Source organism: Castor canadensis, chromosome 6, assembly GCF_047511655.1.
Source record: "Castor canadensis chromosome 6, mCasCan1.hap1v2, whole genome shotgun sequence".
Classification (NCBI taxonomy): domain Eukaryota; kingdom Metazoa; phylum Chordata; class Mammalia; order Rodentia; family Castoridae; genus Castor; species Castor canadensis.
Window position 1 is genome coordinate 165,099,611 of NC_133391.1, and position 27,627 is coordinate 165,127,237.

General features: G+C 42.6%; 1 protein-coding gene across 3 annotated transcripts; it reads right to left on the minus strand.

Moving 5' to 3' along the window:
• Positions 1-2,788: 2,788 nt before the first annotated feature.
• Otulinl (OTU deubiquitinase with linear linkage specificity like) lies at positions 2,789-25,994 on the minus strand. Of its 3 annotated transcripts, XM_074077716.1 has the most exons (10): positions 25,843-25,966; positions 15,634-17,083; positions 14,328-14,611; positions 9,681-9,840; positions 9,562-9,593; positions 9,365-9,456; positions 8,449-8,598; positions 7,140-7,268; positions 5,256-5,525; positions 2,789-4,494 (listed from the first exon to the last, which is right to left on the minus strand). In XM_074077716.1, the coding sequence occupies exons 3-10, from the start codon at positions 14,371-14,373 to the stop codon at positions 4,321-4,323; spliced, it is 1,053 nt and encodes a 350-aa protein (XP_073933817.1). In that variant the 5' UTR covers positions 14,374-14,611; positions 15,634-17,083; positions 25,843-25,966; the 3' UTR covers positions 2,789-4,320. The 3 variants fall into 3 exon arrangements, with proteins under 3 accessions (XP_073933817.1, XP_020035351.1, XP_073933816.1); XM_020179762.2 differs by lacking the exons at positions 14,328-14,611; positions 15,634-17,083 and having other exon boundaries at positions 25,843-25,994; XM_074077715.1 differs by lacking the exons at positions 14,328-14,611; positions 15,634-17,083; positions 25,843-25,966 and adding an exon at positions 13,400-14,215.
• Between the last annotated feature and the right edge of the window lie 1,633 nt (positions 25,995-27,627).

The window sequence follows — 27,627 nt, forward strand, 5'->3', positions numbered from 1 at the left end:
TGCCTCTAGCTATTCTATAGAGCACTTTAGTCAGAGTTGGCTGAATACATGTGTAGGGTTTTCATATCCACCATGTGGATATTAAACACAAATATTATCCAGATAAACTTTCATATTTTGGCCTAAAGGAGTATGAATAGGGGCCAGGCGTGGTGGCACATACCTATAATCCCAGCATTTGGAAGACTGTGGCTGGAGGATCCCAAATTTCATGTCAGCTGGGGCTAAGAAGTGATTCTACAATTTGGACTCACTTAATTTTGTGCCCAGTTGTAAAACAGGCATTGTCATAAAAACAGGATTTGAAGGAAAGTTAATAGTTCCATTATTTGTCAATTAAAATTAATCAATTAAAATAAAATTTAAAAAACAAAGTGAGTAGCTATGAAGTATACCTAAATATAACCAATAATACTTATAAGGCAATCAACTATGACAAGCAACATATAGACAAAGTTTTAGGTCCATAAAACACATATTACCTTTTTATGTATAAATTTTACCCAGTAACTGGTTGTGTTAAACAATATACAATATGCTCATATAAAATGAATTATCAGCTTTCAGAACTTGCTATTCAAGCAAAAACTTGTTACTAATTCCACAAGTAGTCATCCTTTCATTCATGTGTATAGATTTTTACATACTGGGTTAGCGATATATTTACCGTCTTTGCAAAACGTATTTACCTTCTTTGATAAACATATTTTCCTTCTTTGATGTGGAATTTCCAACACCTTCAGAGTATTCACAAAAGTTAGAATTTTTTCTTCCAAGACCATCTGGGACAGTTTAAGTTGTCTCTCTTTGGTCTGCTAAAACAGGAGAAAGCCATGTGACTGAGAATAATAACAAACATCTCCATCCAAACTCCACTAGCAGGAAAGTCCTGGGAAAATGAGTGTAAATGCCCCTGACCTGAGCTGCTCTTCTCCCCTGCAGGCTGGGCCCATCCTTCACCACCTCAGTCTAGGATCTCCCATTCCTTAGAGAAGGCCCTGGGACTTTCACCCAACTCTACCTGGAATGGACATGCCCCCAGGTCAAATTCATGGTTCAAGACCACGAAGTGCCACGTGATCACCACAGTGACTCTGAGTCAATAGTATCCTAGGAAACCTCCAAATGACACTATTTCGAAGTTGAACCCAGATGCCACCATCGTTACTGCTTTACTTTGGAGATGAAATAAGTGGGTTTTCCTGACCCACACAGTCACCTAAACCTCCCTTATACTGGACTCAGTGTAGAGGATGTGCTAAGGCTACAGGTGTGGATCGAGTGGTAGAATGCCTGCTTAGTAAGTCCAAAACCCTGAGTTCAAACTCCAGTACCCCCACCCCCCAAAAAAGTGAAAAGTAAAAGAAATTTAGGTCCTAAGTGAGGAATTAAACTTGCCTTCTATGGAAAAAAGTAATCCTGAAGATGAACTGTACACCTTATTTTTTATATTTTTGGTAGTATTTGGGGTTCAAACTCAAGTCCTCACACTCACTAGGCAGACACTCTTATCACTTAAGCCACATTCCCAGTCCTTTTTTGCTTTAGTTATATTTTTCAGATAGGGTCTCTCATATTTGCCCAGGGCTGGCCTTGGACTGTAATCTTCCTACTTACACCTCCTTATATAGCTGGGATCACAGTGTGTACCACCAGGCCTGGCTTATAGATTGGGATGGGGTATCATTAGCTTTTTGCCTGGCTGGCCTCAAGTCACATCCTCCTAACCTGTTTCCTGAGTAGCTGGGATTGTAGGAATGAGCTACCACTGTACCTGGCCCTTGAACTGTACACTTTAAAATGGCAAATTTTGTTAGGCATATTTCACTACAATAAAGTTAAGTCTTATACTAATATTCATACTTCCTTTTGGTACAGACACATTGGCCAGAAATTTTTAAAACATCCTAAAATCAGAAAAAGACAAAGGCACTATGGTTCCATTTTTGCCATAGTTCTCTCATAATTTAAAGCATGATGCTGGCATCACACAGGCAGTTCACCTTGTTTATTGTTGGTATTTAAAAGTGCTGTTAATTTGTATACAGTTACTTCTGGCTAATTTGTTATATACAACTAAATAAAACCAAATAAATATAAAAAATACCTCCTCCCTAAAAACCTTGTTTGAATGCCTTCTGAAAGCATAGTCACTATTTAAGTATGTTATTTTCTTATCTTCAACATATTAAAATGTTCATTTTTCACAATTTGGTCTTGGGCCTCTGTCTGCAGAATTCTGGTCCCATGTCACCACACCCCGACAGTTAGGATAAACACACTGGATGGATTGCTGTCAATCCCAGTGAAAAGCTTTCTTTCCAATCCTGGATTGCTGTGGGTAATCCTTACATTGGGTAAGGAAATCCAAGGTGAGTGGTAATATACAAATGCCAGGTAGGTACCTGGACAGTTCAACTGGAGCCAAAGTTCAGAGCAGCAGTTATGTAAATACCAGTGACAACCTGAACCAGGTTGTCACTATGTCTTGTGAACAGAAAAGGTAAACTGCATGCTTTCTTTGTCACAGTAACACAGCAATGGATGACTTTTGACAGTGTCAATTGTATGGCAGGATTATACAAAGCCATAGGCATGTCCACACAGGAAGGGGCTGCAGAGTCAGAGTCAGAACTCTTGTTCTGAGTGGCTGTCAAGGTAATGCAAAGCTTTGTGATGTGAGTTCATTAATTTTCAACCAGAAAACAAAATGTTAGTGGGCTTATATTGTATATACATACAGCTGATCATCTCCACTGCAAAAGAATGTATTGATTTCATACACCACAGCATTTAACACTTTTTTATTTATTGAAGAAATAATATGAACATGTGTTTAGCACTAAGCACCTTGCCAAATAAGTCACTTACTTGTTAGAAATGTATGTGGGCCCTTAAGTGGTATGTTATTAGCAATCTTTTAAAATTTATTTTTATTTATGAAATTTAAAATAGATAAGCAAAGTCCTCCCAAAATTGAGATTACCCAAATGAACTAGAAAAGTACTTAGAAATAAAGATAACTAAAATTTAGTTAGCCTGAGAATACCATTTTTTGTTACTCCTGTAGCCTACTACTTCAAACACTAGTTTAAAACTTGAACCTGTTATCCTACAGTTCTGTAGGTTAGAGGTCTGACCCACGTCAGTGAGCTGAGTTTGAGATGTGGGCAGGGCTGTGCTCATTCTGGCAGCTTGGGGAGAGATTGTTTCCTAGCGTCTTCCAGCTCCAGACACCTCTGGCACTCCTGTTCACGGCCCCCCTAGATCTTCAAAGGTAGCATTGGTGCATCTCTCTGACTGTTCTGAATTTCACTTTCTCCTCTGACCTTGATACACTTTTGATTTCCTCTTCTTCTGTTAAGGACCCTTTCATCATATTGTGTCACCTGGAGAATCCAAACTACTCCCTCCTTCAATCAGCAAGTTGGTACCTTAGCTCTACCTGCAAACTTCATCCTTTTTGGCATTTAGCACAACATAGTCACAGTTCTGGGATAGGATGAAAGCATCTTTGTGTCTGGGAGGTTTACTTGTCCTACCACAACGAGATTCCACTCAATGAACACACATGTAAATACACATGAACTATACTGCAGTTTAATATTTTTGTGGCAGATCAAAAATTATCATTCAGTTGCCTTAATCTATAGAATTTATCCTTTTTATCTAAATAAAACCTATGAAGCTCCTCAGATTCAACAGTAACAAAACATGGAGAGATATAAAACAAACTGTACAGTATTATAAAGTAGTGGCTATTTGTATATGTGTGTCTGTGCATATATAAATGTATACATTTGTGTGTATATGTAAACATACATGTACATAAACACACACATTATTTAAATCACATGGTTCAAGAATATTAATATACAACAAAGATTCCCAGGACAGTAATGCTTAAAAATATCGTCGTATTCACGATGATTCAAAATCAGCCCAAGATGAGATTCTTACTGAAGAGCACAAAGGTCAGAGATAAATTCTTTCTTTCCAGGTTAGCCATTCTCCCTCCTCATTTTCTTCTAGCGTTTTCCTGTTATTGTCCACGGAAAGTCTGCCATTATGTGACATAACCAGAGCGCTTATGAACAAGGTCAAACCACCGACCCCAAATACATCAGTGTGGCTGTCTTAGAGAAGATCTCTGAAAAGAAAAACCATTCAAGCACCTCTCCATCACGTTACTCTCAATTTCAGAGAAAAAGGTCCTAATTCCTTCCACAGTTGAAACACTGGCTTTGGTTTTTGAGAAACATTTTACTTGCAAGTGTGACAATGGCCACTGTGACAGCTGGAGCCCAGGCCACTGCAGAGTTAAAAGATGGGGATGTGGTAGTGCCGGTCATTCTCAGTCAGCAGGGAGATCTCCGGCCACTCCCTGAGGGGTTCCTCTGGGTAGCAGACTGTAAAGTCTCTTGAGTTAAACTTGAACAGTCGGAACACTTTTATCTTTACTTCAAGGGAATATCCAAGTATAAACATATCAATCTGGGGATGAGATGGAAGAGAGGTCACAAATACACATTTTTAAGTTCCTGCCTCCCACCACAGTGGGAGTGTTCTTCAGAGTTTAGGAGATGATCCACTTATTTACAGACCCACCCAAAAACCCAACTGGGGACAGACTTAGGGACAAACTTCCATCATGTTGAAGAAAGTGGATAAGTACAGGAACAGCTCTCTAGACTAATGGGAAGTAATTATAGGAAAAAGCTGTTTGAGTAAAAAAAGACTAATGAAAAAGAAATGAATGCTCATAATTAAAAATTACTTTGTTTACCAACTAGTCTAATATCATTTTAAATCAGTTTGTGTGAAAATGTCAGTTAATTATGTTCATTCCTCCAGAAAAGCAGAACAAAAGAGAAGCCCTTTTTCCACAGGGGATTTACATTTTTTAATAATTTCTATTTATGTGCAATACATAACCAAATGCTGTGTTGAAGTTATCTCTCTTTCCACTGGACTTTCCCCTGGTTAACCTCTGTGTGGGAGAACCTGTTGTCAGTCTGAGAGGCCACTAGGTTTCCTTGGCCCTCAGGCCATGGGTCTGTAGACCCCCCAGCGTAACCAGCACACAGCAGGCTTGCCAGTCTTTCTTTCCTCATTTGGGACCAATAACATATACCAGCCACTTCTGTGCAGTTAGTTTTTTTACTGCTCAAAGTAAACCCCAAGGACCCACGTGTTTAAGTGCTGGCCAGCTCATCATCCTGGGTCAAATGACGCCATTCTTCTCCCCCACTTACCTGCTCTAATCCACATGTGTCGCCTATGGAATTCAGGTGATTCATCATGAAGCTCAAAGGATCTGCTGACGTCTCCCTGGAAAACAAGAGTCTAAAGAGACTGGGAATGATCTTGTTAGTCTTCATTTGTTCATAAACCTCAGTGACTTGGTAGAGCATGATGAACTTTAAAGCTTCGTAGAGTTTATACTCCAGAATGGCATCACAAAAGATGGTGTTACACATACTTCCCCTCCTGTGATGATCCCTGATTCCACTGAATTCAGTCCACTAGAAATAGAAGTGGAAAAGTGAAATTCAGATGGGTAAAGGTGATTACATACACCACTGTGTAACTTTTAAAGAAATGGTAAAATAAACCAAAGATTAATAGACAAGGGTAGAACTTTAATATTCCATTTTCTACCTTTGGCACTGTTTGATATTTTTAACCATTAAGTATATATTAAAATGGACTGAATATTTATTTCCCTCCTCCAGATTCATATATTGAATGTCTCATCCAGGGTGATGGCATTAGGAGGTGAGGCCTTAGTTCTGTGAGTGGAGTCCTCATGAATAGGATTGGTGCCCCTACAAGAAGAGACCAGACTAACATCACATCTGTGGGTCAAAGACTTAGCAAAATGATGGGAAATGTAAATTTGAAGGGTTCTCCATGACACTGGTGACAACAATAGAGACATGACTCTGGACTCCACAGTATCACTCTCTATGTGGCCCCAAGTGTCTTCTTGCCTTCTTTATGCCTCACAAAATCACCTAAGATGAACAACGACCCACTCTGTTGTGGCAACATTAACAGCCCAACACTAAAAATATGTTAGTGAAGAAAGAGAACCAATAAGAAAAAGGATAGATGATACTAGAATTCAGTGATTTTTGAGGAAATAATAATTATCATACTAGGCTTACCACTATTTCAGAACAAAAGCATGTTACTGATTTTTAGAGAGGACATAGAGGTTGCTAGCTCTCCTTACGCATGTGAGGACATAGCAAGAGTACATCTAGCTGTAAATCAGAGACAGGGTCCTGCTGACCAACTCCACCCCCTGCTGGTATCCTGACCCCAGACCTCCAACCTCCAGAACTTTGAGAAATAAATGTTTATTCTTTAAGCCACCCAGTTTACGGTATTTTGTTAGCATCCTGAGCTGTAAGACATATATACATGTTATTTTTATAATTACAAACTAGTTTAGATAAAATAAAAATCACCACCTACTAAGTAAAATATTAAGCAAGTCAGTTCTCTACAGCTGCTTAGACTAGTTGGGTTATCCAAAAGATATTCTAGCAAGAACAGTGCCAGCTAGCACTCTTTAACATTCACCATGTAGCAAGGCACAGTTCAAAGCACACTATGTGTATTAATTAACTGAATCCTCACGATAACTACACAGGTATGTAGTTCAGAAAAGTTAAGGCATTCCCCAAGGTAAGCCAGCTAGTAAATGGTAAGCTCAAGATTCATTCCAATCATCTGAAATTTGGATCATTATCAAAAGGCAGGAAGAACTTGTAATCAAATTACGACAACTGTGCCATTCCCAACTTACTAACAGGACACATTCCAGAAGGGCATTTCAGAGCACCTTGTCTGTACCTTGCACCACATTTTCTAGAGAAGCAAAGGTACATGGTTGGTCAGGTTTCCAGGCCAGCCCATAAAGTCTCTTACCCTACAACAGGCCTAATTATCATGTAGACATTGACAATAGAAAGAAGAACAAGGAAAGGAAACCATTAGCTCTTAGAAGGAAGATTTTTGCTTGCATTTCTCACTTGACTAATGCAATGAGAGGCCTGACACTACAGAAAACTAGCTATGTTTAGGATGTATGCTCTGATTCCTTGTCTTTTTTTCCCCTAAACGCTCACCTGTGTTTTCAATAATTCCACGCATTTACGTAATTTTCCAAACACATTTGAACCAGTATATTTCTCAGGACCAAAACTGTACTGCTGGATCCAATTACAGCCTTGGGAAAACAGAAGTTTTTCAGGAAGCTTGGAAAGGAAGTAGATGTCAAAACATGATTAGTATCTCAATATTCATTACATTCGATTTGGAATATGTTATAGCACACCGTTTTCATTCAGTAATCTTAAAAAGACCATTAACTAAAAGCATTTAGTTGCTGGGTGCTATGGAGCATACCTATAATCCCAGCCCTGGGAGGTTGATGCAGGATGATCTGAAATTCAGGACCAGCCTGAGCTATGCATCAAGACCGTGTCTTAAAAAGGAACATATAGTCATCTTTTTTTAGATTTGTGGATTGAGTGATTTTTAGGCGACATTCTTACTTCATTTCATATATGATAAATCCTGAAATAAAAGGTTATGTCCATAAATAGTCTTTGGATGAAACACCTCATTTCCTTGATGTATTGCTCCTTTGGAAACTATTTTTAGCCAAATGTGTTAGGGAAGTAGAGCACATCAGCAATGATGCACTATGCACTTCAAACCTAGCTGTCATGCATCAGTTATGAGTTGATTTGACCAGAATGGATTGCCTCCACCATAAATTAAAGATAAGACTGTTCAATTTACAGGGCTCTCGTTAGGATTAAATTTGGGGGTATGTGAGGATTAGATTATGGTGTCTATGAGAATCTAATCCATCACATCTTCCATGCAGCTCAGCTTGCTGACCCCAAGGCTTTGTTACAGTCTTTGTCCTCAGCAACCAGCAGCAGAACTAACTCACTCTTTATGCTTGAAAAGTATTTGCTAGATAAAACAAACCAATAAAAAGAAGTTTAAAGACATTAAGAGATAAGAACACGTGCACCTATATATGAATATGCCATATATTTCTTGCTTCTCTATCCTAAATTAGGCATGCTGCATTCAAAATAAAAATTCAGGTTGTTCATCAAGAATGTACTGCCTTAAACCGTTGAGAAGATGGTAAAACAAGCCACAGACTGGGAGAAAATAGCTATTTATGACGTAACTGATAAAGCACTTGTACTTAGAATACATAAAGAACTCTCACAATTCAACAATAAGAAAACAAACAACAAGACAAAAAATGGACAAAAGATTGAGACACTTTTCTAAGAAGATACTATGGACCGAAAGTGAGCACATGAAAAGCACACCTGGAGAGGATCAAGAGATTCTGAATTGCACGTAATCATTCTCACAACACTCCCTGTGGTCCATGTGAAGACATACCTTAACAATGTCTTTTTCTCTCATCCAGGATGGAAAAGAGAGGCCCTGGCTGAATATCTGAAATAACACCGATCTCAGAGCATCATAGTTATCTCTCTTCACTTGTCGAACACATTTAATATGGTGACGCCAAAACAGCTCCTCATAAGCCTATTAGTACAGAGAAAAAGTTTTAACTAATTCTGCTGGATGATAGGATGATATAATTGATGTAATTAATTCTATTGGAAAGACTAAAGAAAATCAATGCAGTGAACACACTGAAAGTTTTCTCAATGAGGCATTACTGCCAAATAAAGTGGACAAAAGAAACAGTGATAAGTTATGCCTAATGCGTGCGTGTAAATTTATGGTGACTTGTGCATAGAGTGCTGTTTTAGATGACAAATCTTGAAGGCCAGGGCAAGTTATTTTGGGCTGATAATGGATATGACCTAATGAAAAATACTGTATACTTTTCAAACCACACCAAAGAGTACTTTAAATGTACCCTTCCTTCCCATCTCAGTTTTTGCTAGTGACAAAATTGGGTAATACTGTTGGGAACATTTACCAAGATTAGTCCAATGAAAATTCTACAACTTCTCAAAATATTTATATCAGGGTCCTGACATGCAGATGTTTCAAGGAAGCCTCCACTGCACACACAGATGTTTTAACAGACCAGGAGAAACTTGAAAACAGCACAATGCTCACATTTTCTGAAATACTGATCTAACTGACCTAAGTCCTCAAAGGCACAAACTCTAGGTCAAAGGCCAAGAGCCAAAGTCTAGCAACTGCTTGGCTTCTGAATTGTCACTTGCATCCTATCAGGTATTGGCTCATTTCTGGATTTAGTAAAGCAGAACAGAGTGTTTCCTGAATTTGTCAGACACAGTCTATATCTTCTATGGCCTCTATAAAACAGACACACCTTCCTCATCAGTTTGGCACGGGGTGTTTCTCCTTTCCATTCTCTTGCACAATAACTGAGTAAATCAACTTCCGCCTCCACGCTGAGGTTTCCTGGATGAGATAAAAAATTAAAGGCAGTTAGTTTTCCCTTTCTTCTCCCTTTGTGAACTTTCTCCACACTTTAAAAATAAGAAAACATATGCATAAAATGTTTACTTTTGAATTTTCTCTGCAGATATCCAATCCACCTGAAAGACAAAGGGAACAATAATTTCAAAATTCTGCTTGGAATCCCAAGGATATACTTGAAACTTAAAGATAATACAATGACCTACCATTTCCACCAATGCCCTAAATATAAATGCAGCCTTCTGAAGTAGCAGAGGGTGGCCATCAGAAGTGAAACTCCCAGCATCACAGAGCCCTTTGCTATTCTCCAGGCAGTATCAAGAGCTTGGCCTGTAACTAGTGTCCAAGAGTGAACTTGGTCACTGCCTATGAAAAACAAACAGAAAAGCATGTCACAATTATATAAGCCTGCCTAACCACAATGTATATACACATAAATGCATATAATAATTTTGCCTGAAAAGTATCTATCATTGATTTACAGACATTTTAAGGTATTCAAAAATTTGATCTAACCAAGAAATACCTGGTTATCTCATAATCAGTGTGTGTGTGCAGTACTGGGGCTTGACCTCAAGGCCTACACTTTGAACCATTCCACCAGTCTTTTTTTGTATGTGATGGGTTTTTTCGAGATAGGGTCTCACAAACTATTTGCCCAGGCTGGCTTTGAACCGCGATCCTCCTGATCTCTGCCTCCTGAGTAGCTAGGATTAGAGGCATGAGCCACCAGCATCTGGCTATGAGAACATCTTTGTCCCACAAAATTAAATAAGGATGATGTGCATAAGAGTGTGGGCTTCAGAATCTAGACTTTACCTAGTTGTGTAACTGGGGCAATTTGAAAATAAGGGTGAAAATACTGACTCTGGAGAAAGGCAAAACAAAGATTTTTAAGTACCAGCACAGTGCCGGGCACGCAGTAGGTTGGAGCCGAGTACCTGCTGAGCCCATGAACAGCCTCTAGGCAATCAACCCAGGTGGCTTCCAGGATCCACTTCTGCCGAGTCTTATACTTTTGAGTCATTATGGGCCATAATATCTGGCATTGCTTAGTAACATAGGACAAGTGAGTCAAAACAGCAAGAGCCCAGCAAGAGCCTACATTTCCAGAAAGTAGACCGCATAAATGATGACACATAAGATGGATCTAGATACGCTACTTATGATGTACACAGTGATTCCTGATTTGAGAAGAGAGAAAACTAACAGGTCTAGGGGTTCAAATGGAGTGCATGCCAAGTTGTGCTACGTTTAGAATATCCCAAATATATCCTCTTTGAGCAAACACTGAAGTACAAATGAGGAAGAAGACGTGAATAAAGGCTTATTGCGAAATAATTTCCTTCACAGCAGATAAGTTAGTAAAATTCCAGTGACCAACTACAGTAAAATTCTCATTGATATGGAATCTACAGTTTTAGCATTTTTATCATCAGGGTATTTAATGTACATCTACACTCTCAATAAAGAAAGAGTTTATCAACAAATAAAAATATTACTAGAAAATTAAATACTTACATATATAATATAGTTACCTAGAACACTTCTTTAAAAAGTGCTTATCTATTTAAAAGTTAATTAGTTATTTAAATCACCATTTACTATCAACTAGAAATTTAGTAAAACAATTTAGAAATGTAAGCTCTACTGCCTTTACATCTATAGTTTACATTTTTATTAACTCAGGATGATTTTTCTCAACTGAAAATTCTCACACACAGAAATATCTTTAGCAAATCCTTAAATTCACAGAACTAGAACTGTATCTACTTAGTACATAATTTTTATTGTAGCTGTAAGCACTTCTTAAAAATATAGAGCATTACATGATTTTATAGCTTTTCTCTCTTCACAAAAGATAAGTAGTTTTTCTATCGGTACATTTTAATGGACATTATTCTTGGTAATGAATGTGTAACCCTTCGGTCTAGCTAGACTGTCCTGTACATAAGCATTGCTTTATTGACAAACATTTGGATTATTTCTCACTTCTCTTTTACAAACAAGGCTGTGGTAAACTTTCTTTTTTAAAACACCCCTTGAGGAGTCATGGCAGCTTGTTTTTTAAGGATAAGTTCATGAGGAGGAAATGCTGGTCAAAGGGTGAACGCACTGTCAGTTTGGGTGGATGTTGTCTTCCAAATCGATTCAACAGATTAAGAACACTCCCACCACACGTACAAAAGCACCTGTTTCCCTAAGCCCCAACACCAGCTAGGATTCCTCACTTTAGGCTGCATTTCTGTATTGTTTGCCAGACCGAGGTTCTGTACGCCTGGACCATTTGTGTTTCTTCTTACTTGTGGACCCTTTCAGAGCATCCATCATTGCCAGAATGGTGTTCCTTTGTGTTGGTATGTGCAGAGCTTGCAGCCACGGCATTGGGCACTGGCTGCTGCCCCCTCCATGGGCACGCCCCCTCCATGGGCACGAACCCTCATTTGTCACATACTCCCTCTGACCTGTTGCATTCATTTAAGGTCCCACCCAGCCTCTCAGGGCATCTCTCCTGCAGCAACTGAGGCCAGACCATGGTTCTCACTGCTCGCACTCTCTTCTAGCCTACTAACATTATCCTTAAAATTAAGCCCCAACTAAACCCAAGAAATACCGATATGACGGACTGAACAGATGGAACACAAGCCTGTACTGCTGCCTTCCCTCCACACAGCACGCCTACCTTTTAAACATAAGTATTCAATCATATTAATTGTACAAGTGAGTGAATTTCACTGTGGTATTTCTGTACCTGACTGTATGGTGCTGTGGTCATATCCACCCTCCCTCATGCCCTCGGTGCCCTCTCCCCTTCTACTTCCCCCACCACCATGTGATACTTTTCTTTCTGCACCTAATTTCACTTAACACAATCACCTCCATTTCCATCCATTTTTCTGCAAGTGACACGGTTTCATTCTTCTTTTGGCTGAATAAAACCCCAATGTTTATACAGATCTTTTTTTTTTTTAACCCATTCTGCTGACAGGCTCCTAGGATTCCTTATCTTGTGTGCCTACATTTTTTGTACAAATAACTCCAGTCAAGAAGGGCCAGGGAGTATAATCATGGGGGCATCTGGAGGCAGGAGGGGACTTTGCAGGATCCATGCATTCATGTGCGAGCTGGCCATGGCAATGTGGCCATGTATGGGGATCTCTATGAGCTGTTCACTGATAATGTTACCAGGAGTGGGGCTTCTAAGTCAAGGAAAGGAAGAGCAATGTCTCAATAGGAAAAAGTATGGCTTCACTACTCACTAAGACAGCTAGAACTTGGCTACATGCCAGCCCCTGTGCTAAGCACTTCACAGGAATTTTCTCATTCACTCCTGTGAGCAATGCTGTGCTACCAACAGAAAGGTGGCCCTGTAGTCTGACAGCACAGCTCCCAAGCTGGTCCTCCACTCAGCAGCTTGTGATGTGGGACAAACAACTTCACTTCCGTCAACCTCAGGCTCTAAATCCAGGAAGGAAGACAGTACATAGCGGAGCTGTACACAGTGAGCGCTCAATGCATGTTTGCTCTTGTTACCATGGCTGTGTCTATCCAAGGCTGGAGGCACAGAGCTGTCAGAAAAGTGCTTAGCACAATGTCTTCCACACATAATATCCCATAAACACGAATTATCATTTTTATTGTTATTAATCTAATCACTTTTATTTTGCAGATGAGAAAAATGTTAGGGAGAGAAAGATTAACTAGTTGACCAATTGACGAGTAAGCGGCAGAGCTAGAATTCAAAGACAGGATGGATGCAGTGCTAGAAGCTGCCTGTTTTGCCACATGGCTGAGTAAATCTTAAAAACTGACATTGCTACAGCAACCAGAATTAAGATTTACAAAAAATTTTTTTAAACTTTTTCTACTTCCAGAGTCTGGATGATAATTTAAAAAAGACAAAAAAAATACCATAACAAGACACCTTGCAAAACAGCATCATGAGTACAGTTCTGATGGCCTCCTGAGTAGAATCTCATTTTTCCAGATACAGTTGAGATAGGGCAACATTTGGACACTGGAAGGTTCAGAGGGTCCCGCTGCCTGCCAGGCAGTGAGAGTTCTGAGCTTGCCCAATTTCACAATCCCCTGCTGCTGGAAGTGGGCACTGCTGGATGGGTTCTGGTGCTTGGTGATTGGAATTTGGTGCTGTAGGAAGAGGGAAGTTCCTCTCCACAGATTCAGTCACTGCACACAAGGAAAGAAACAAAAGGGAGTGTGGATGGAAGCAAGTCCTGGAAAAGCAGAATCTCCAGAAGCATGGGTTGTGAGAGGCAGTTGAAAGAAAAGTGCTGCCAGGAACTACGGATTTGATCCTGTCATGCCTGTCAAGAGACACAAAAACTGAAATTCCTTTTTAATCCTTTTGCATTGAACCACTTGGGTGGTAGCTATACAGTACAATGCGTTTCTGTTGTACTGGAAAACATGTGAACTGTATTTCATACATCTTCCCAACCACCAACATTAATGCATGCTGAGACCCCAACCCACACGATCAGAAGATGTGCTTGAGGAACTGCACTGGGATCTCCTAAAACCAATAGTGCAAAAGATCTAACATTACAATCTAATCTGTGATCCCTCCAGCTACATGTTGCACACAAGACCACTGAGTAGAACTACAAGAAGGCACTGCCTTGTGTGGTAAAAGTCTTAGTTTTTTTTTTCTATTCTCTACATTTCAAAGCTGAAGTAATTTAAACATTAAAACAGGAAACCAAAAAGAGAGAGAGAAAAAAAAAAAAAAAAAAAACAAAAACACCAAACCCTGAAAACAGTGTCTTCCGACACTGAAGAGCCGGAAATCAAGTGGTTATGCAGACGGCGCTCTACCCTGGGGCCTTAAGCACCTAGTGGCTGGACATCACAGTCTCTCTGGGAGAAATTCAGCAGCATCTGGTTTGCCTCCAAAGCTTCCAGCACTGTTCTGGGTCCAGGACAGCTAATTCTTTATTTTCTACTTCCCCATGGGCTACACATGCGTCTTCAACCTCGACTACTTCCTCTCCCAGTCTTATTCACCGCACAGCACGAGAACCATGACATGGTCAACTGCATCCAGCCCAACGACTTTCTCCTAAGCAGAGGTGGCATATCAGGGCTGAGTGGGCCAAGGAGAGGCATCAAACTTGAGCTAAAGGATAGAAAAGGCAATTTAATTAGATGTCTGAGACAACAGAGGGAATGAGAAACAGACAAATCCCCTAGTTTAAAATTTTTAAGGTAAAAACACAATTTAATAAGCAACAGATATTTCTATCTGCTTCAATATCATTACAGTTAGAAGAAAACACCATTTTAATTACTCTTTAAAATGGTGAGGTAAAAGACTTCCTACTTTCGTATTTCAGGTATTAATTCTGCTCAATTAAGTAAGGACATCCTTCCACTTAGCAAGTTATTAAAGCCAACTATAAGATCATTATCACTGAGAAAGGGAACCACTAAACGGAAGGTTTTTATCTTGAAAGTTATAACCAATAAGATCTTCAACTGTAGCCTGTCATGTAGCCTCTTAAGCTGTTAGCACAATCCTCACAGACGGAGCATGTCTCACCGGGGGCTCCTAAAAATGTCCATCATATAACAGGAAATTGCTGCCTGCCTAACATGGAGAGGGTTTTGTGTGCATGCTTTTAATAACATCATAAATCAGAGATGTCTTCATTTTACTGACTGCATCTAATAGGACTGTTAAAGCAATTCAGCATTTTAAAGATAAGTTTCATTTTCTAGTTACATAGGGAGTTTTTAAAGCCCACCAATGATAACAACACAAAAGCTCTAGGGAGACAATCTACTATCAAAGAGCAACTTGTCATTCCTCCTCTATGAAATCACAGAAATTCAAGTTCCAATCACAGAACCACTTTATCTACCATGCAGGCTCCCCTAGCGTAGAAGAGACAAGTGATTTTGCAGAATGAGCAAAAAAACTCAGGCTGGGGCATGGCTCAAGTGGTAGAGCACCTGCCTAGCAAGCATGAGGCCCTGAGTACACACACACACACACACACAAAGAAAGGAAAAGGAAAAAACTCTCATGCTGCCATTTTCTAGTTCAGGACCTCAGACAAATCACAGCCATGATGACCCAAGAAGTTTCCCCAATAGCTAACACATGGTGATAAAATAGGGTTGGAACAAAATTGATACCTGTCACCTGAGAACTCATTTCCTTTTTGTAAGAGTCCATTTCTTTTTCAAAATCAATCTCTCTCTCTCACTCTCTCTCTCTCTCTCTGGTGCCAGGAATTGAAGAGTGTGGTGCACATGCCAGTCTAATGCTCTACCTCTAAGCTACATCCCTAGTCCTTCAGAATATTTCTCCTTACTCTAGGAACACATTCTAAGCTGCACTTGCAGGCCAAGCAATAGCTGATGCTACTGTTTTATGAACGTGGCTGACTGGAGTTTCCTGGCATGGACTCACAGATGGACCTTCCTCATGGGATTGGATGGAGCCCAGTGAGGCAATCTCTGGGGAAAGGAATGGGATTGACCTAGACCAGGTAGGGAAGATTTCCCTAGGATGTGAGGCTGAGCTGAGATCCAGGGACGGAGGAGCTCACAAGGCAAGGAAAGTGAGGGCACCCTGGGGCAACTGGCCCAAGGTCCAATCAGCAGGGCCTGTGGATTGAGACAGGACGCCGACATATGACTGCAGAGCAAGAAAGGTCCTGAAGAGTTTTAAGGAACAGTCTGATGTGATCAGATCTGTGACCACAACCCTAATTGTTATTGGTTACGGTCATGATAAACAAGTCTGATTCCTCTTTCATAGGATAATTTCCCATTTTTCACAGAATGGTGGGCAAACTGCTTTGGGATAAAGGAACTAGAATTCTGTTTCTTCTCCAAGGTCTGATTCCACTAGCCCCTTGGGCAGAACTGATCCCTCTTCAGCCTCTTGTCCACCCTGAAGGCTCATTCTGTAGACTCATGACCGCTTCCCCTACAAGCCTGCAAACACCGAGGCTAATGCTGAATTTTTAAATTAGTCTTTACTTTATGAAGAAAAGAGGTTTATCACAGTTTCAGAGATTCAAGGTCTAGCACTCGCTCTGTTGAGGGTTCCCTGGCATAGGGCAGGAGGAGTGCATGCAGGAAGAAGAGATCACATTGCAAACAGGAAGCCAGAGAAAGAATGCTGAACCTTAATTCAGGGTGGATCTGGTCATCTGATGAGCTGTCACAGGCTTGCTTTATTTCTGAGGTGAACAAACTGAAGCCCACAGAAGACACATGGAAGCCTCAACTTGAACCCTGTGCTCTGACTGAAGGTCAATGCCCTTGAAACTGTATTACTGCTTTCCATGGAGTAATTCTCTCCCAAGAATGAAAACGATCAAGAGCACAAAATTTGAAGTTCTGTCATTTCTATTATTTCCACTGTGCATCCTTTTCTCTTCTGGGTTTTCACAACCAACACCCATGTGACAGGATTTGGGAGTCTCTTCATTCATTAGTTACTGTTCTATGAACTCATTCCATGCTTATGGTGAGGCCCCAGGTGGGAACACAACCTCTTGGATGTGACCCTGCCAGGACAGCATTCAACAAGGTGACCGCCTTCTTCCTTCTAGATCACAGGTCAGCAAGTTTTCTATAAAGGGTCAGAGAACAAGTATCTTAGGCTCCATCAGACAAATGGTTTCTTTCTCAATCATTCAGCCAACACTATATACACTATGGGGCAATGTTCCAATAAAACTTTATTTATGGCCAATGAAGTCTGAACTTTGCTTATTTTCATGTCAGGAAACTGCTTTCTTCTTTGGAAGAATACATTTACATTTAAAAGTGTGAAAACCCTTCCTTTTGCTTTCACCCTGATGGTAATTTTCCCATTCTTCAGAGTCATTTGGGTGCTGCTGCTAATGGTTACTAATCCTTCTAATTGGCTTCTCTTCCCCAATTGTTTTCCACCATTAGCCAGTTCAGGTTGGTACTTTAAAAAAAAATTGGTGGGTGTGTCATCTTCCATTTTAAAATTTTTTCCATGGCTTTTCTTATTGGTGGGAAGGACTCACATCCCAGCAGCCACCAAGTGGGCTGGAAAGGTACCTAGACAAGATTTGAGAAAGATAAAGAAGGGTACCTCATGTTATCATACCATCCTAGCCAGAAGCCTCAGGACCTGGTTCTTCTATAACCAAGAATATTAGTGCCAGTCAGTGCTACAAGCCAAGACTCACCCTGTAACTCCCCATCTCCCCTGGAAATTCAAGGTATGTCCCCAGTGGGATTCAGGGTGATCTTTGTGATGGGACCACAGGCAGAGGCCTCCCCACTTCTTTACCTCTCTCTCCTCTCCTGAGCCCATCTATCTTTACATAGGCTTATAGTTCTGGTCTCCTAAAAAGAAATCAACTTGTGGCTTCAAACGCAAGCTCATCAAACATGACAGTGTGTATGATGGCATCTTGCCACTCAAAGTCTATGGACAGCAGCAATACCACCGTAGCACTTCTCTGAAGCACAGATTCTCGGGCCTCACTGAAGTTGAGTCTGTGACTTGTCAGAATCCCCAGCTGAGAGGCCATCAGGTCACAGGGAATCTTGCCGGTGCTCCCTGTGGATTTTCTGACATAAGGGACTGGGCCTGGACATCTGTCTCTTTTTTTCAGGTTTCCAGGTGATTTCAATATACTGCCAGGGCTGAGAAACATCTACAGATCAAGGGCTTCTCCAGCCCTGGCCCCTTCTGTTATCTCAAATATCATCAGATGCCAATTCCTTTTCAGCATCACCCTTAGGAGCAATCAAGTCAACAAAGAAAAACCTCACTGGGCAAGTGGTCCAATTACAAGTAAGTGTTGCTTCTGTCTCGTGCCCTCTTCCTTTTGGCCCTGTGAGGGGCTACTTTTACTAGTAAATTGCCTCTCTATAGCAGGGAGCTGTTCTTATTCAAAAAGGAAATTTTCCGAAATTAATAATGAAGAAAGGAACCCGTCCGGTCATGTGGCCTCCAGGGAGGGCAGCCAACTCACCCTGGTTTGCCTGGGACTCTCCCAGTTTTAGCACTAAAAGTCCCACATTCCAGGACATGCCTCAATTCCACACAGGCTAGGAGGGCTGATCACCACCCCCAGGACCCCTTCTTCTTGCTTCACCTTCAATGCCTCCCAGACCTCACCCAGCCTCAGCCTCTGCCTTGCTTTGCCTATGCTTTTCCCCCTGTCTGGAACATTCTTCCTTCCACCCGTGGCCTAGGTCACTCCACTCATTCTCTAACTCTCAGCTCAAATGTCACTTGTCTGACCCATTCCCAACCCCAGGCTGAGCAAATCCCTGTTTTCCTCTCTCAGCACAGGGTGTTCTTTCCCAGCACTTGTTCCAGTTTATACAACTGTGTTTGTGTTTGATTAGTGTCTGTCTCCCTACAAAGACAGTGAGTGTCTAAGGACTGGGACTGTGTCTGCTTTCTCTCTACTTTCTCCATGCCTAGGCACAGAGGAGACAGCTAATAAATATTTGCTGGATGAATGAAATGAATCTGTAGTCAGGATCCCCGTGTTACGGTGGCGAAGACTGCTGGTTGGCTTCGGAATCTGTTCTCTTCGCCTTCCATAGAGGAAGAACCTTGAACCTCAGCTGGATACATCCTCTCTGGGCGCTAGGTATAGCTGTATAAGTGGATTCTGGCCATGAAGTAGAATGAGCAACTTTTAGAAAGGCTCATCAAGAGGAATGACTTCCTCTCTTTCCTCCCTGGTAGCTGCAATATAAACCTGATGACTGATGCTCCAGCAGCCATCTTGGACCAAAAAGTGACTGTGGGCAAGGAAGCCATGTACAGTGGGAAAATAAAGTGGGAGGAGCCTGCACTGCTGACACCATGAAATCCATCCCAGCCCTGAGGAGTTACTTCTGATCTCTGACATGAAAAAAATAAACTTACTCACTCATGTGGGGTTGCTCTGTTACTCCACCAGATCTAAACCTAATTGACAGTCTTTATCAATCAGGTGTTCCTTTCCAACTTTTTAATATGCATGTCAGAAACTGAGCTGCCAGTGTGTTTCTCTTCCCTTAATTACTCCATGTAAATACAAAGCAGGAAGTGAGAATGTGAAGTGGTCACTTAGTGGGATGGTTTCAAGGTAGTGGAATGAGGAGGGACGCAGAGTCTGGTCCTAGAGAGCTGAGTGACCATGGACCCCGGCTTCTTCCCCTGTGAATACACACACAGGATGGCAGGCCATTAACCACCACTTCCCTTCCTTCTCCTAAGGCCTCTATTTCAGTGTGCTTCAGAGTTATGTTGGGGGAACAGTCACATTAGGACACAAGGCATGGTATTTAGACAGCTGTGAGATAACTGATCTTCAACTAGACTGAAAACATTATGAAAGCTAACGCCAGAGCTGGGGGTGAAGGGGGTATAGATCAAGTAGTAGAGACTTGCCTAGCATGTGAAAGGACCTGGGTTCCATTCCCAGTAGCACCAAAAAAAAAAAAAATTCACAAAAGCTAGTATCACAGCAACAGTGCCCTATACACAGGCAAGAGATGCATATCATCCTGACAAACACCAGAAACTCCCCACCATCCTCAGACATTCAAGCTTGAGTCTACAAGTCTATTAAACCAGTTGGCCTGAAAGCATAGTTCTGGTAAAGAGTCTTTTTCACAGGGATTTCCATAGAAGTGATGTCGCTAAAAGACAGCAAAAGAGAAAAGAGAGAGGGAAGAGAGAAGAAAGAAGAGAAGGAGGACGAAGTTGTTGATGAGACAGAGAAGGAAAAAGCAGGAGAGGGGGAGCTATGTGTCCACACGTTATAGTCTCCAAAATTCAAATGAGTACATCAGTGAGGTACAGCATACATGAGAGAGAGTATGTCCTGGAAGATGAAAGCATGAAGGACAAGACAGAGAGGCTATACAAGTAATCTATCATGATAATCAGCTAAGTATCCAAAAAGTATTTTAAAAACAAAACAGAGAAATATACCATAGATGAAACTGATAGAGCAAACTCTCTTAAAGTGATTCTTATCTTTATACCTCAGAGGAAGAAATTCATACTCCCAAGTCCTGCACTGTGTCAGGTACAAGACTAAGGCACCCAACATTTATAAATCCATTCGCTATGTTTCCATTTTAAGCTAAGCGGTCAGCCTCCTCCTTAGCTACAGACTGAACTCCAAGTTCATTTTACAAATGCCAAGTACAATGACACAAAGCTCATCTCATCCCTGACATCAGTGTCACCCAGCACTCACATTAAGATGGTGGCTGATTAGTCAGACTACACAGGGCCTGCCATGCCATCTCTTCCACTTCCCCTTTCCTGTCAGCATTCTGCTTACTACACAGCATTTCCACTCATCCAAGTGGCCTGCTGAGAAGCACTGTTTTTCTTTAGCTGTACACAGCTTACAGGCAGGTTGAGGCCTTCTTGTCACACATCACAGGATACATCCCTGATGTGTCAGGCATTATTCTAAGACCTACGGATAGATTCTCTCATTTTAAGGCAAGAAAGAATTTAGTTCAGTTCTCTTAAACTTGGGAGACTAAATGCCATGGGGAGCATGCTATGCACTGGCTTAGGGACAAACACAGAATGTTCAACTCTCACCCTCTAGGAGCTTCCAGTCCAGCTCCACTGCCACCTCCAGGAACTGGTTTGCACCCACTGAGACCGTCCTAAGCCTAGACTGCAGAGAGCTCATCTCCACCATAATGGGGACAACACGGGTAGCATACGTCTCTCTTTTTTAAGTTTGACTTTTAATGAGATTCACTTCTCTCAGAATCTGGTAGGGCTCTCTTGAGAAACTGACTTCCAATTACATTATTATTCCCTCTGCTAGAAGACCAAACCTAATATCCATTAAAAACCAGTAACAAAGCAAGAGGAGGAAGAGCTAATGAGGTACTTTAAATAACCCTGTCTACTCATCCCACAATTCCACATGGATAAACCAACAACAAAAGATTTACTATGAAATTCTTAATTCAGAAATGTATTGAGCATACAATTTTATGTGCTAGTTTCTGGGATTTTTACTTCCTAGGAATCCCAGGAACAGTACTAACAGACTACAGTCCTACATGTCCCAGAGTTACACACAAACACCTTATCATTCTCTTAATTTAAACAGGATGCCACCTTCTACTCTGGCTCCAATGAGATGGGGAAGTTAAAAAATGGAGTACGTCTAGAATAAAGGCTACTGGAAAAATGAGAACACATGCCTAAACTTTCCTTCGTTCATTTATTGTGAAGAAACATTTAAACCTTCTTCCATTATATTAATTACAAATCAAGCGGGCATACGACTTCAATTTTGAAAACAAATTGTCTTACTAAGCAACTCGATGTTTATCAGGTGACTCCCGTGAACAGGAGAGAAAGGAAACATTTCCTGGTCAAATATACTTGTCCAATAACTCCTGTGAAGGTTAAGTAGAGATTTTACTAGCTACAAATAGAGGACATTGTATGTATAGGACACTTTAGCTTGGTAATGAAAACTTGTTTATAACCTATCTTTTCCTATGCTCCAGGCCTGTGAGAGTCCCTTCAAACAACAAAGGAAGAAAAATGATAACCCAGTTTTCATTGAGAAGAGCTTTAATGTGATGAGATGACCCTGGGAACTATGGGGCACTCTCAGGTAGAAGCCAGGACTCTGTTTCAGGAGACATGCAGCAGGCAGATGGTTGGCTGAGAACCTGTCACTAGTGGAGGCCCACACCAAGCTGGAGCCATTGCACATTCTACAATGATTCTGAGTGTCAAAGGATGGTGGCTATAAAGACCACATGGTCAGTGTCTGCTCAGCACCATTAAAAAAAATTTAAATACCTGCTGTAACTGTGACAGGGACAAGCATAGGATGCCATGGGCACAGTGGAGAGCACTCACCCAGGTAGCCAGAGGAGGCCTCCCTGTTGAACCTAAGTCTCCCTTGGGACCCAAGCCAGGCAAAAGGTCACTTTCCAGCTAATATCTATATCAGTCAAGAATATCTACCTAGATAAACCACAAGGTACCAAAAAAGCTACATTTTTATTTGGTGTTTAATCATCTCATAGAAATGTAAGAGTAGAAAGCTTAAAAGTGGGACAAATGAGTAGCAAAACCCATCAATTGTGGATCCTTTAAACATTCTTGTGGGTATATGTTTAACAAAGTTGGGTTTTGTCCTTTAAGCCCTCAAACCATTTTTTTTTTCTTTTTTTGTGGTACTGACCTGGGGATTGAACCCAGAGCCTCCAAGCATTTTACCACTTGAGCTAGGCCCTCAGCCCTTTTGTTTATTTTGTTTTTGAGATATGGTCTCCTAACTTTGCCCAGGCTAGCCTTGAATGCATGATCCTCCTTCCTCTGCTGGGAACACAGGAATGGGCCACCATGGCCCAGTCCTCAAACATTTTTTTTGGTGTGTGTGAGACTGGGGTTTGAACTCAGGACTTTGTACTTGCAAAGCAGGTGCTCCATCACTTGAATCACACCCCCTGTCCCTCAAAGCATTTTTTAAAGGAAAATATTTCCCCTAAGCTCACAACTAGCATATGGGAGACCCACAGCTGTTTACACTCTTCTTGGCACAGTGACCACTGCTGGAACCCCTACTCAGTGTGCGCTCCTTGAGCACAGCGAGCTCCCATGCTCAGCAGTCCTTGCCTTGGAAGGGATGCTTACACCCCACCCCCACGCCTCATGCCCAGCCAGCAACTCGGTCAATAGCTGTCCCCGTGTGCACAGAAGGGCTCACCAGGTAAACTCACCTGCCTGCCTAGCGACCACCTGCAATTACCCATGGGATCAGGCCAGAGACTGCCTAAGCCTGCCCTAAACATCTGCTTCCTACATAAAATCAGTCAGCCGTGAAGGGCTTTGGGATAACGGAACACAGGTACTACAGAACACGCCTTTTAATTGGCAGAAAAGCCCGGGTAGGAGGCAGGTGACCTTGTATAAGTTGTGTGTTACTGTTTTTTTAAAAATGGACATAAACCTTATAGCAACCTTGTAGTACAAAGTAGTGTTATTTTATACTAACAGCAGCTAACATACAAGTGCTAACTATGGGCCCATAGAACGGCCAGGACAACTTTGCATGTAATAAGTGAACTAACACACGGAAGCACTAACAAATGTTAGCCATCGCTGTTATTTTAAATTCTCTGGTATTACATTAGAGCCTTTTCCCCCAAACAAAATCTCACCTTTAACAGCAACATGAAATAGACAAAGAAGAAAAAAGGCAGAGCTGCTCTAAAAGTAGCTGGAACGGGGAGACCTGGCTGATGGGTCCCCCCTTCCATATTGGGCGTTCCTGTCCTCCAGCCCCTAAAGACCATCAAGGATTTAGGAAGCTCCTCAGAACATGGTTGAAAATGTGAGCATTACGACTAACAGACGGACAGTGGTGGAAAGAACCGCAGAGGACCTGTACCACCTCCCTGAGTCAAGAGGATCAAGGACTAATGTGTGGTGCACATTCGTTCCTCAGACACAGGTTTGCCAATGGAACTGAGAATCGGGAGCCTACTCTACAGTCCCACCAGGTCTCCCCTGCCTTCCCGATAGGTGATAGTATCTTCTCTGAGCTTCGATGTCTCGTCCTTGTTCAATATCTGATACTAACAGTGGCTTCCCAGGAATATTGTGCCCCGAGACACTTAGTCCATGATTGTCCATATCAAAACGCTTTTAACAATAGTATAAATAACTACCAAAAACCTTTTATCTATCCCTACCTGTTCTGTGGGGTTTTTTTCTGTTTTTGTTATTTGTCTTGGAATTACATGCTGTTATCTTAAAAGCTAATCTGCATCTGTTACCAAAATATATAGCTAGGGGTAGATTAAAAAAAGCAGTCTCCCTCCCAGCTTGGGCAATTGATTTAAAAACTGTTGAGTTTTTGCCAAACATAACCAGCAAAGAAGAGAAACTATGCTCCTAAGACTTCAGTTGTTTTGGAGGAAAAGTTTTCCATAATCTGATCCTTGAATTCCAATCTTCCTTTGTTGCACACCAACTGCAGACCCCATGAGCTGAAGCAAAGGAGAATTCTCTCCCTAGGCTAACAGGTGTGGCAGACCTTGAACTTGGTGCAGAGAAAGGAAAAATTCTCTATCTTATATTAGGCCAAAAATAGGCACTATTCTGCCTTCAAACCAGTTCTTTCAGCTGTGCCCCTACCTTCACTTCCAACTTTCCTTTTTCTGCCAAAATTAAGGCAAGGAGAAGGGAAGAAAATAACATAATAAAAAGTTCAAATGAATACACCCACAGGAAATATTTGGCTAATTCTATAATAACCCAAGGTGTAGAATGGTTAAAAAGTGAGTTTATTCTCCAAACTTTCCAGAGTGGGAGGTAAGTCAATCACAGACTGCTTGACTGGGAGGTGCTTTCTGGATCAGCTAACACAACACCCTCATTTTATGGATGCGGGGTGACAGTCCTGAGTGAGTGTGACTTCTATCGAGACACTCGGACAGAATGATGTCTAGACCTCAAGTCCTGACTCCCAGAATGGCTGCTGTTTCCACTATGCCCAACGGCTTAGCTTGCTTGTGTGAATTCAAAGCTCCTGCTGGGACCAAGAACAGCAGTTATCTGCCCACCTCCCAGAATGGCTCAGACCCTGCAGCCCACCGTGAACAGGCATGCTCCCCAGATTCACAGCGGGCCACCAGAGAAACTCAGGAACCGAAATAATCCATCAGAACTGAGAAGCAACTATGTTCATCTTGCTTTTAGTTGGGCATCAATGGCACAGCTGAGGGGCAGGAAGGAAAACGCCCTTCACCCGTATGGTCTTCAGGACTGGGAGGGCCCAGCCACCCGGCCAGAGGGGCGGAGACGCAGAGTCAGGGACCAGACCTGCGTGCGCGACCTGCCGACATCCTGCGCCGCTCTTTTGTTCTTGGCCATTTTTTGAAGCCAGCGTTTTCTCCGTTGCTTAGCAAGTCTGATTGCTGCGAAGGTGTGAACCACATCCTCTGCACGCAAGGCGCGAAATGGCAGCTTCCCTCCTGGCCAGCGTCCCGATGGTCCACGCTCCAGGGCTGTCCCCGCCCGTGGACCCCGCCGCTCCCGGCGGCTGTGATGGGACCTACCGCACCCCAACCCATCAGGCTGGCTTTCCCTTTCCGGGAACCTGCCGTCCCCGCCTCGGCAGGCGACCCCAACACCTCTGTCCCTCGAGGGCCTTTAGTTCCTCATTCAGACACGACCCCCGTCCGCACCGCAGCTCAACCCCTGCAGGTGCGGTGCAGCCCCCCCACCGCCAGCACCCCGCGTACAGGCGCATCCGTCCTCGGCTCCCGGGGCCTCCGCCCATCCGCCGGCACCGCCCGTGCCGCGCCCCCCGCCCCGTCCGGCCCGGCGCCCACCTGCGGCGCTGGGGCGAAGCCGCTCCCGCGCCCGTGGGGAGCTCCTCGGCGCCGCCATGCGGTCCGCGCGCTGCCGACGGGCGCGCAGCCTCCGCCCGGGGGTCAGTCCGACGTGGGCCGCCCGCCGGAGCCCGGCCTCGCTTCCCCGCGGCCGACCCGCGCGGGCGGCGAGGGGCGGGGACAGCCGTCCGCGGTCCCGCCCCGGGCCCGACTGACGCGCCAGACCGCCAATCAGAAGCCGAGGCGGAGGCTGGGGCGGGAGGGGCGGGGCCTCCCGGAGCCGTCCGGGTGGCGGGCGGGGGACGCGCGAGGGTGGAGGGAGAGCGGCTCCTGGCATCCGCGCTCTGCTCTCCGGGCTGCTCCTCCGGGAACACCCTCAGGGGATTCACCTGCGCCGATTCCCGCCCTCCCTGGCACTTTACATCGAAAGCGCACTGAGTGGGAAGCAAGCAAACCTGCAGGGTGGGCTGGGGGAGAGGGACCAGTGGTTTTTCCCTGCCCAGGGCAAGATAGCGAAATGATTCCCTTCCTTTGCAGGTGCATTAAAGCTGGGCTGGCACCTCCAGGGAGGGACAGACTGGAATCCAGACGTGGTGCCTGCCCAGGGCCTGTTCCTCTAGACTGGACAGATTTCAGATCTTTCCCCTTGGGTCAGCAGAACAGGCTTATGCTTATTTAAGAACTCAGAGTTTACTTTAGGAGTGGAATAAGTGCATTATTGACAAAAATCAGTCCCTTTGTAAAATGGTTTATCTAAAGAAAAAGTATGGGAGTAGCTAACGTAATAAACGACCCAACAATAAAAAAGACACAAGGGTCTTTTGTCCCTGATTTCCTAATTTGATGAACCTACACATACACACTTTTTTTTATTCAAAAGAAAAAGGAAGAAGATGAAAATCCTAGTGAGCACTTCCTCTTTCTCCAGCTACATAGGCAATTCCAGAGACAGACTTGCGTGTGAAATACTCTGGCAGCTTTTGAAAGGGAAGCTGCATTACTAAAGAAAGATGTGGAGCCCAGCCTGAATATTATGGGGCTGCAGTGGCCATAGGGCAACATCTGCAAGTAATTTAATCGTATCCCTCCCTCTGAGTCTCAGAACAAAGGCTCAGAGGATCACAGGTCCTTAGTAACTCCAGTAAACCCCCTGGAGCCACAGCAGTTGATACAATGCCAGCTGGCATCAGACCAAGGCTTTGATATGCCCTTTATGTGTATGGTTTCATTTAATCTTTGCACTTGCCAACAAAATAGGAGGTTGTGTTCCCAGTTTACAGTAGAGTAAACTGAGCTCATTAAGAACCAGTGCAGAGTTTGAATCTTAGACAGACCTCTTCACCATCCAGCCATTCTGCAACTCAAGATTCACAGAAGATAAAAATGTTCCTAGATCTACTGGATGTGAGAAAAAAAAAAAGTCCTTTTTATCCACATCAGATATATAACATGGCAGGGTAGTTTCCTGTAGCCATAGGTCATTGCTTGCGTGTATGAAGCCATATGCATCTCTTACAAAGGAAACGACTTCAAATTGTTGGGCCTAATTAAACTAAACAAAGTTATTTGCAGTGATGAGTCCAAATCGTCTGTTCTAGAAACTGAAAATACCAAGATTAATTTCTTGTGGTAATATAAAATAAAAATTTACTTAAGCCCTTCAACCACAAAACAAATTAGCCAGTTTCCCTCCCCTTCTTCCACAAGATAATATTTACGAACACAGCTGTTTGAATTTGGCCTAAAATCCCTTCAATTAACCCACATTTAGGATTTCGTGGCTGG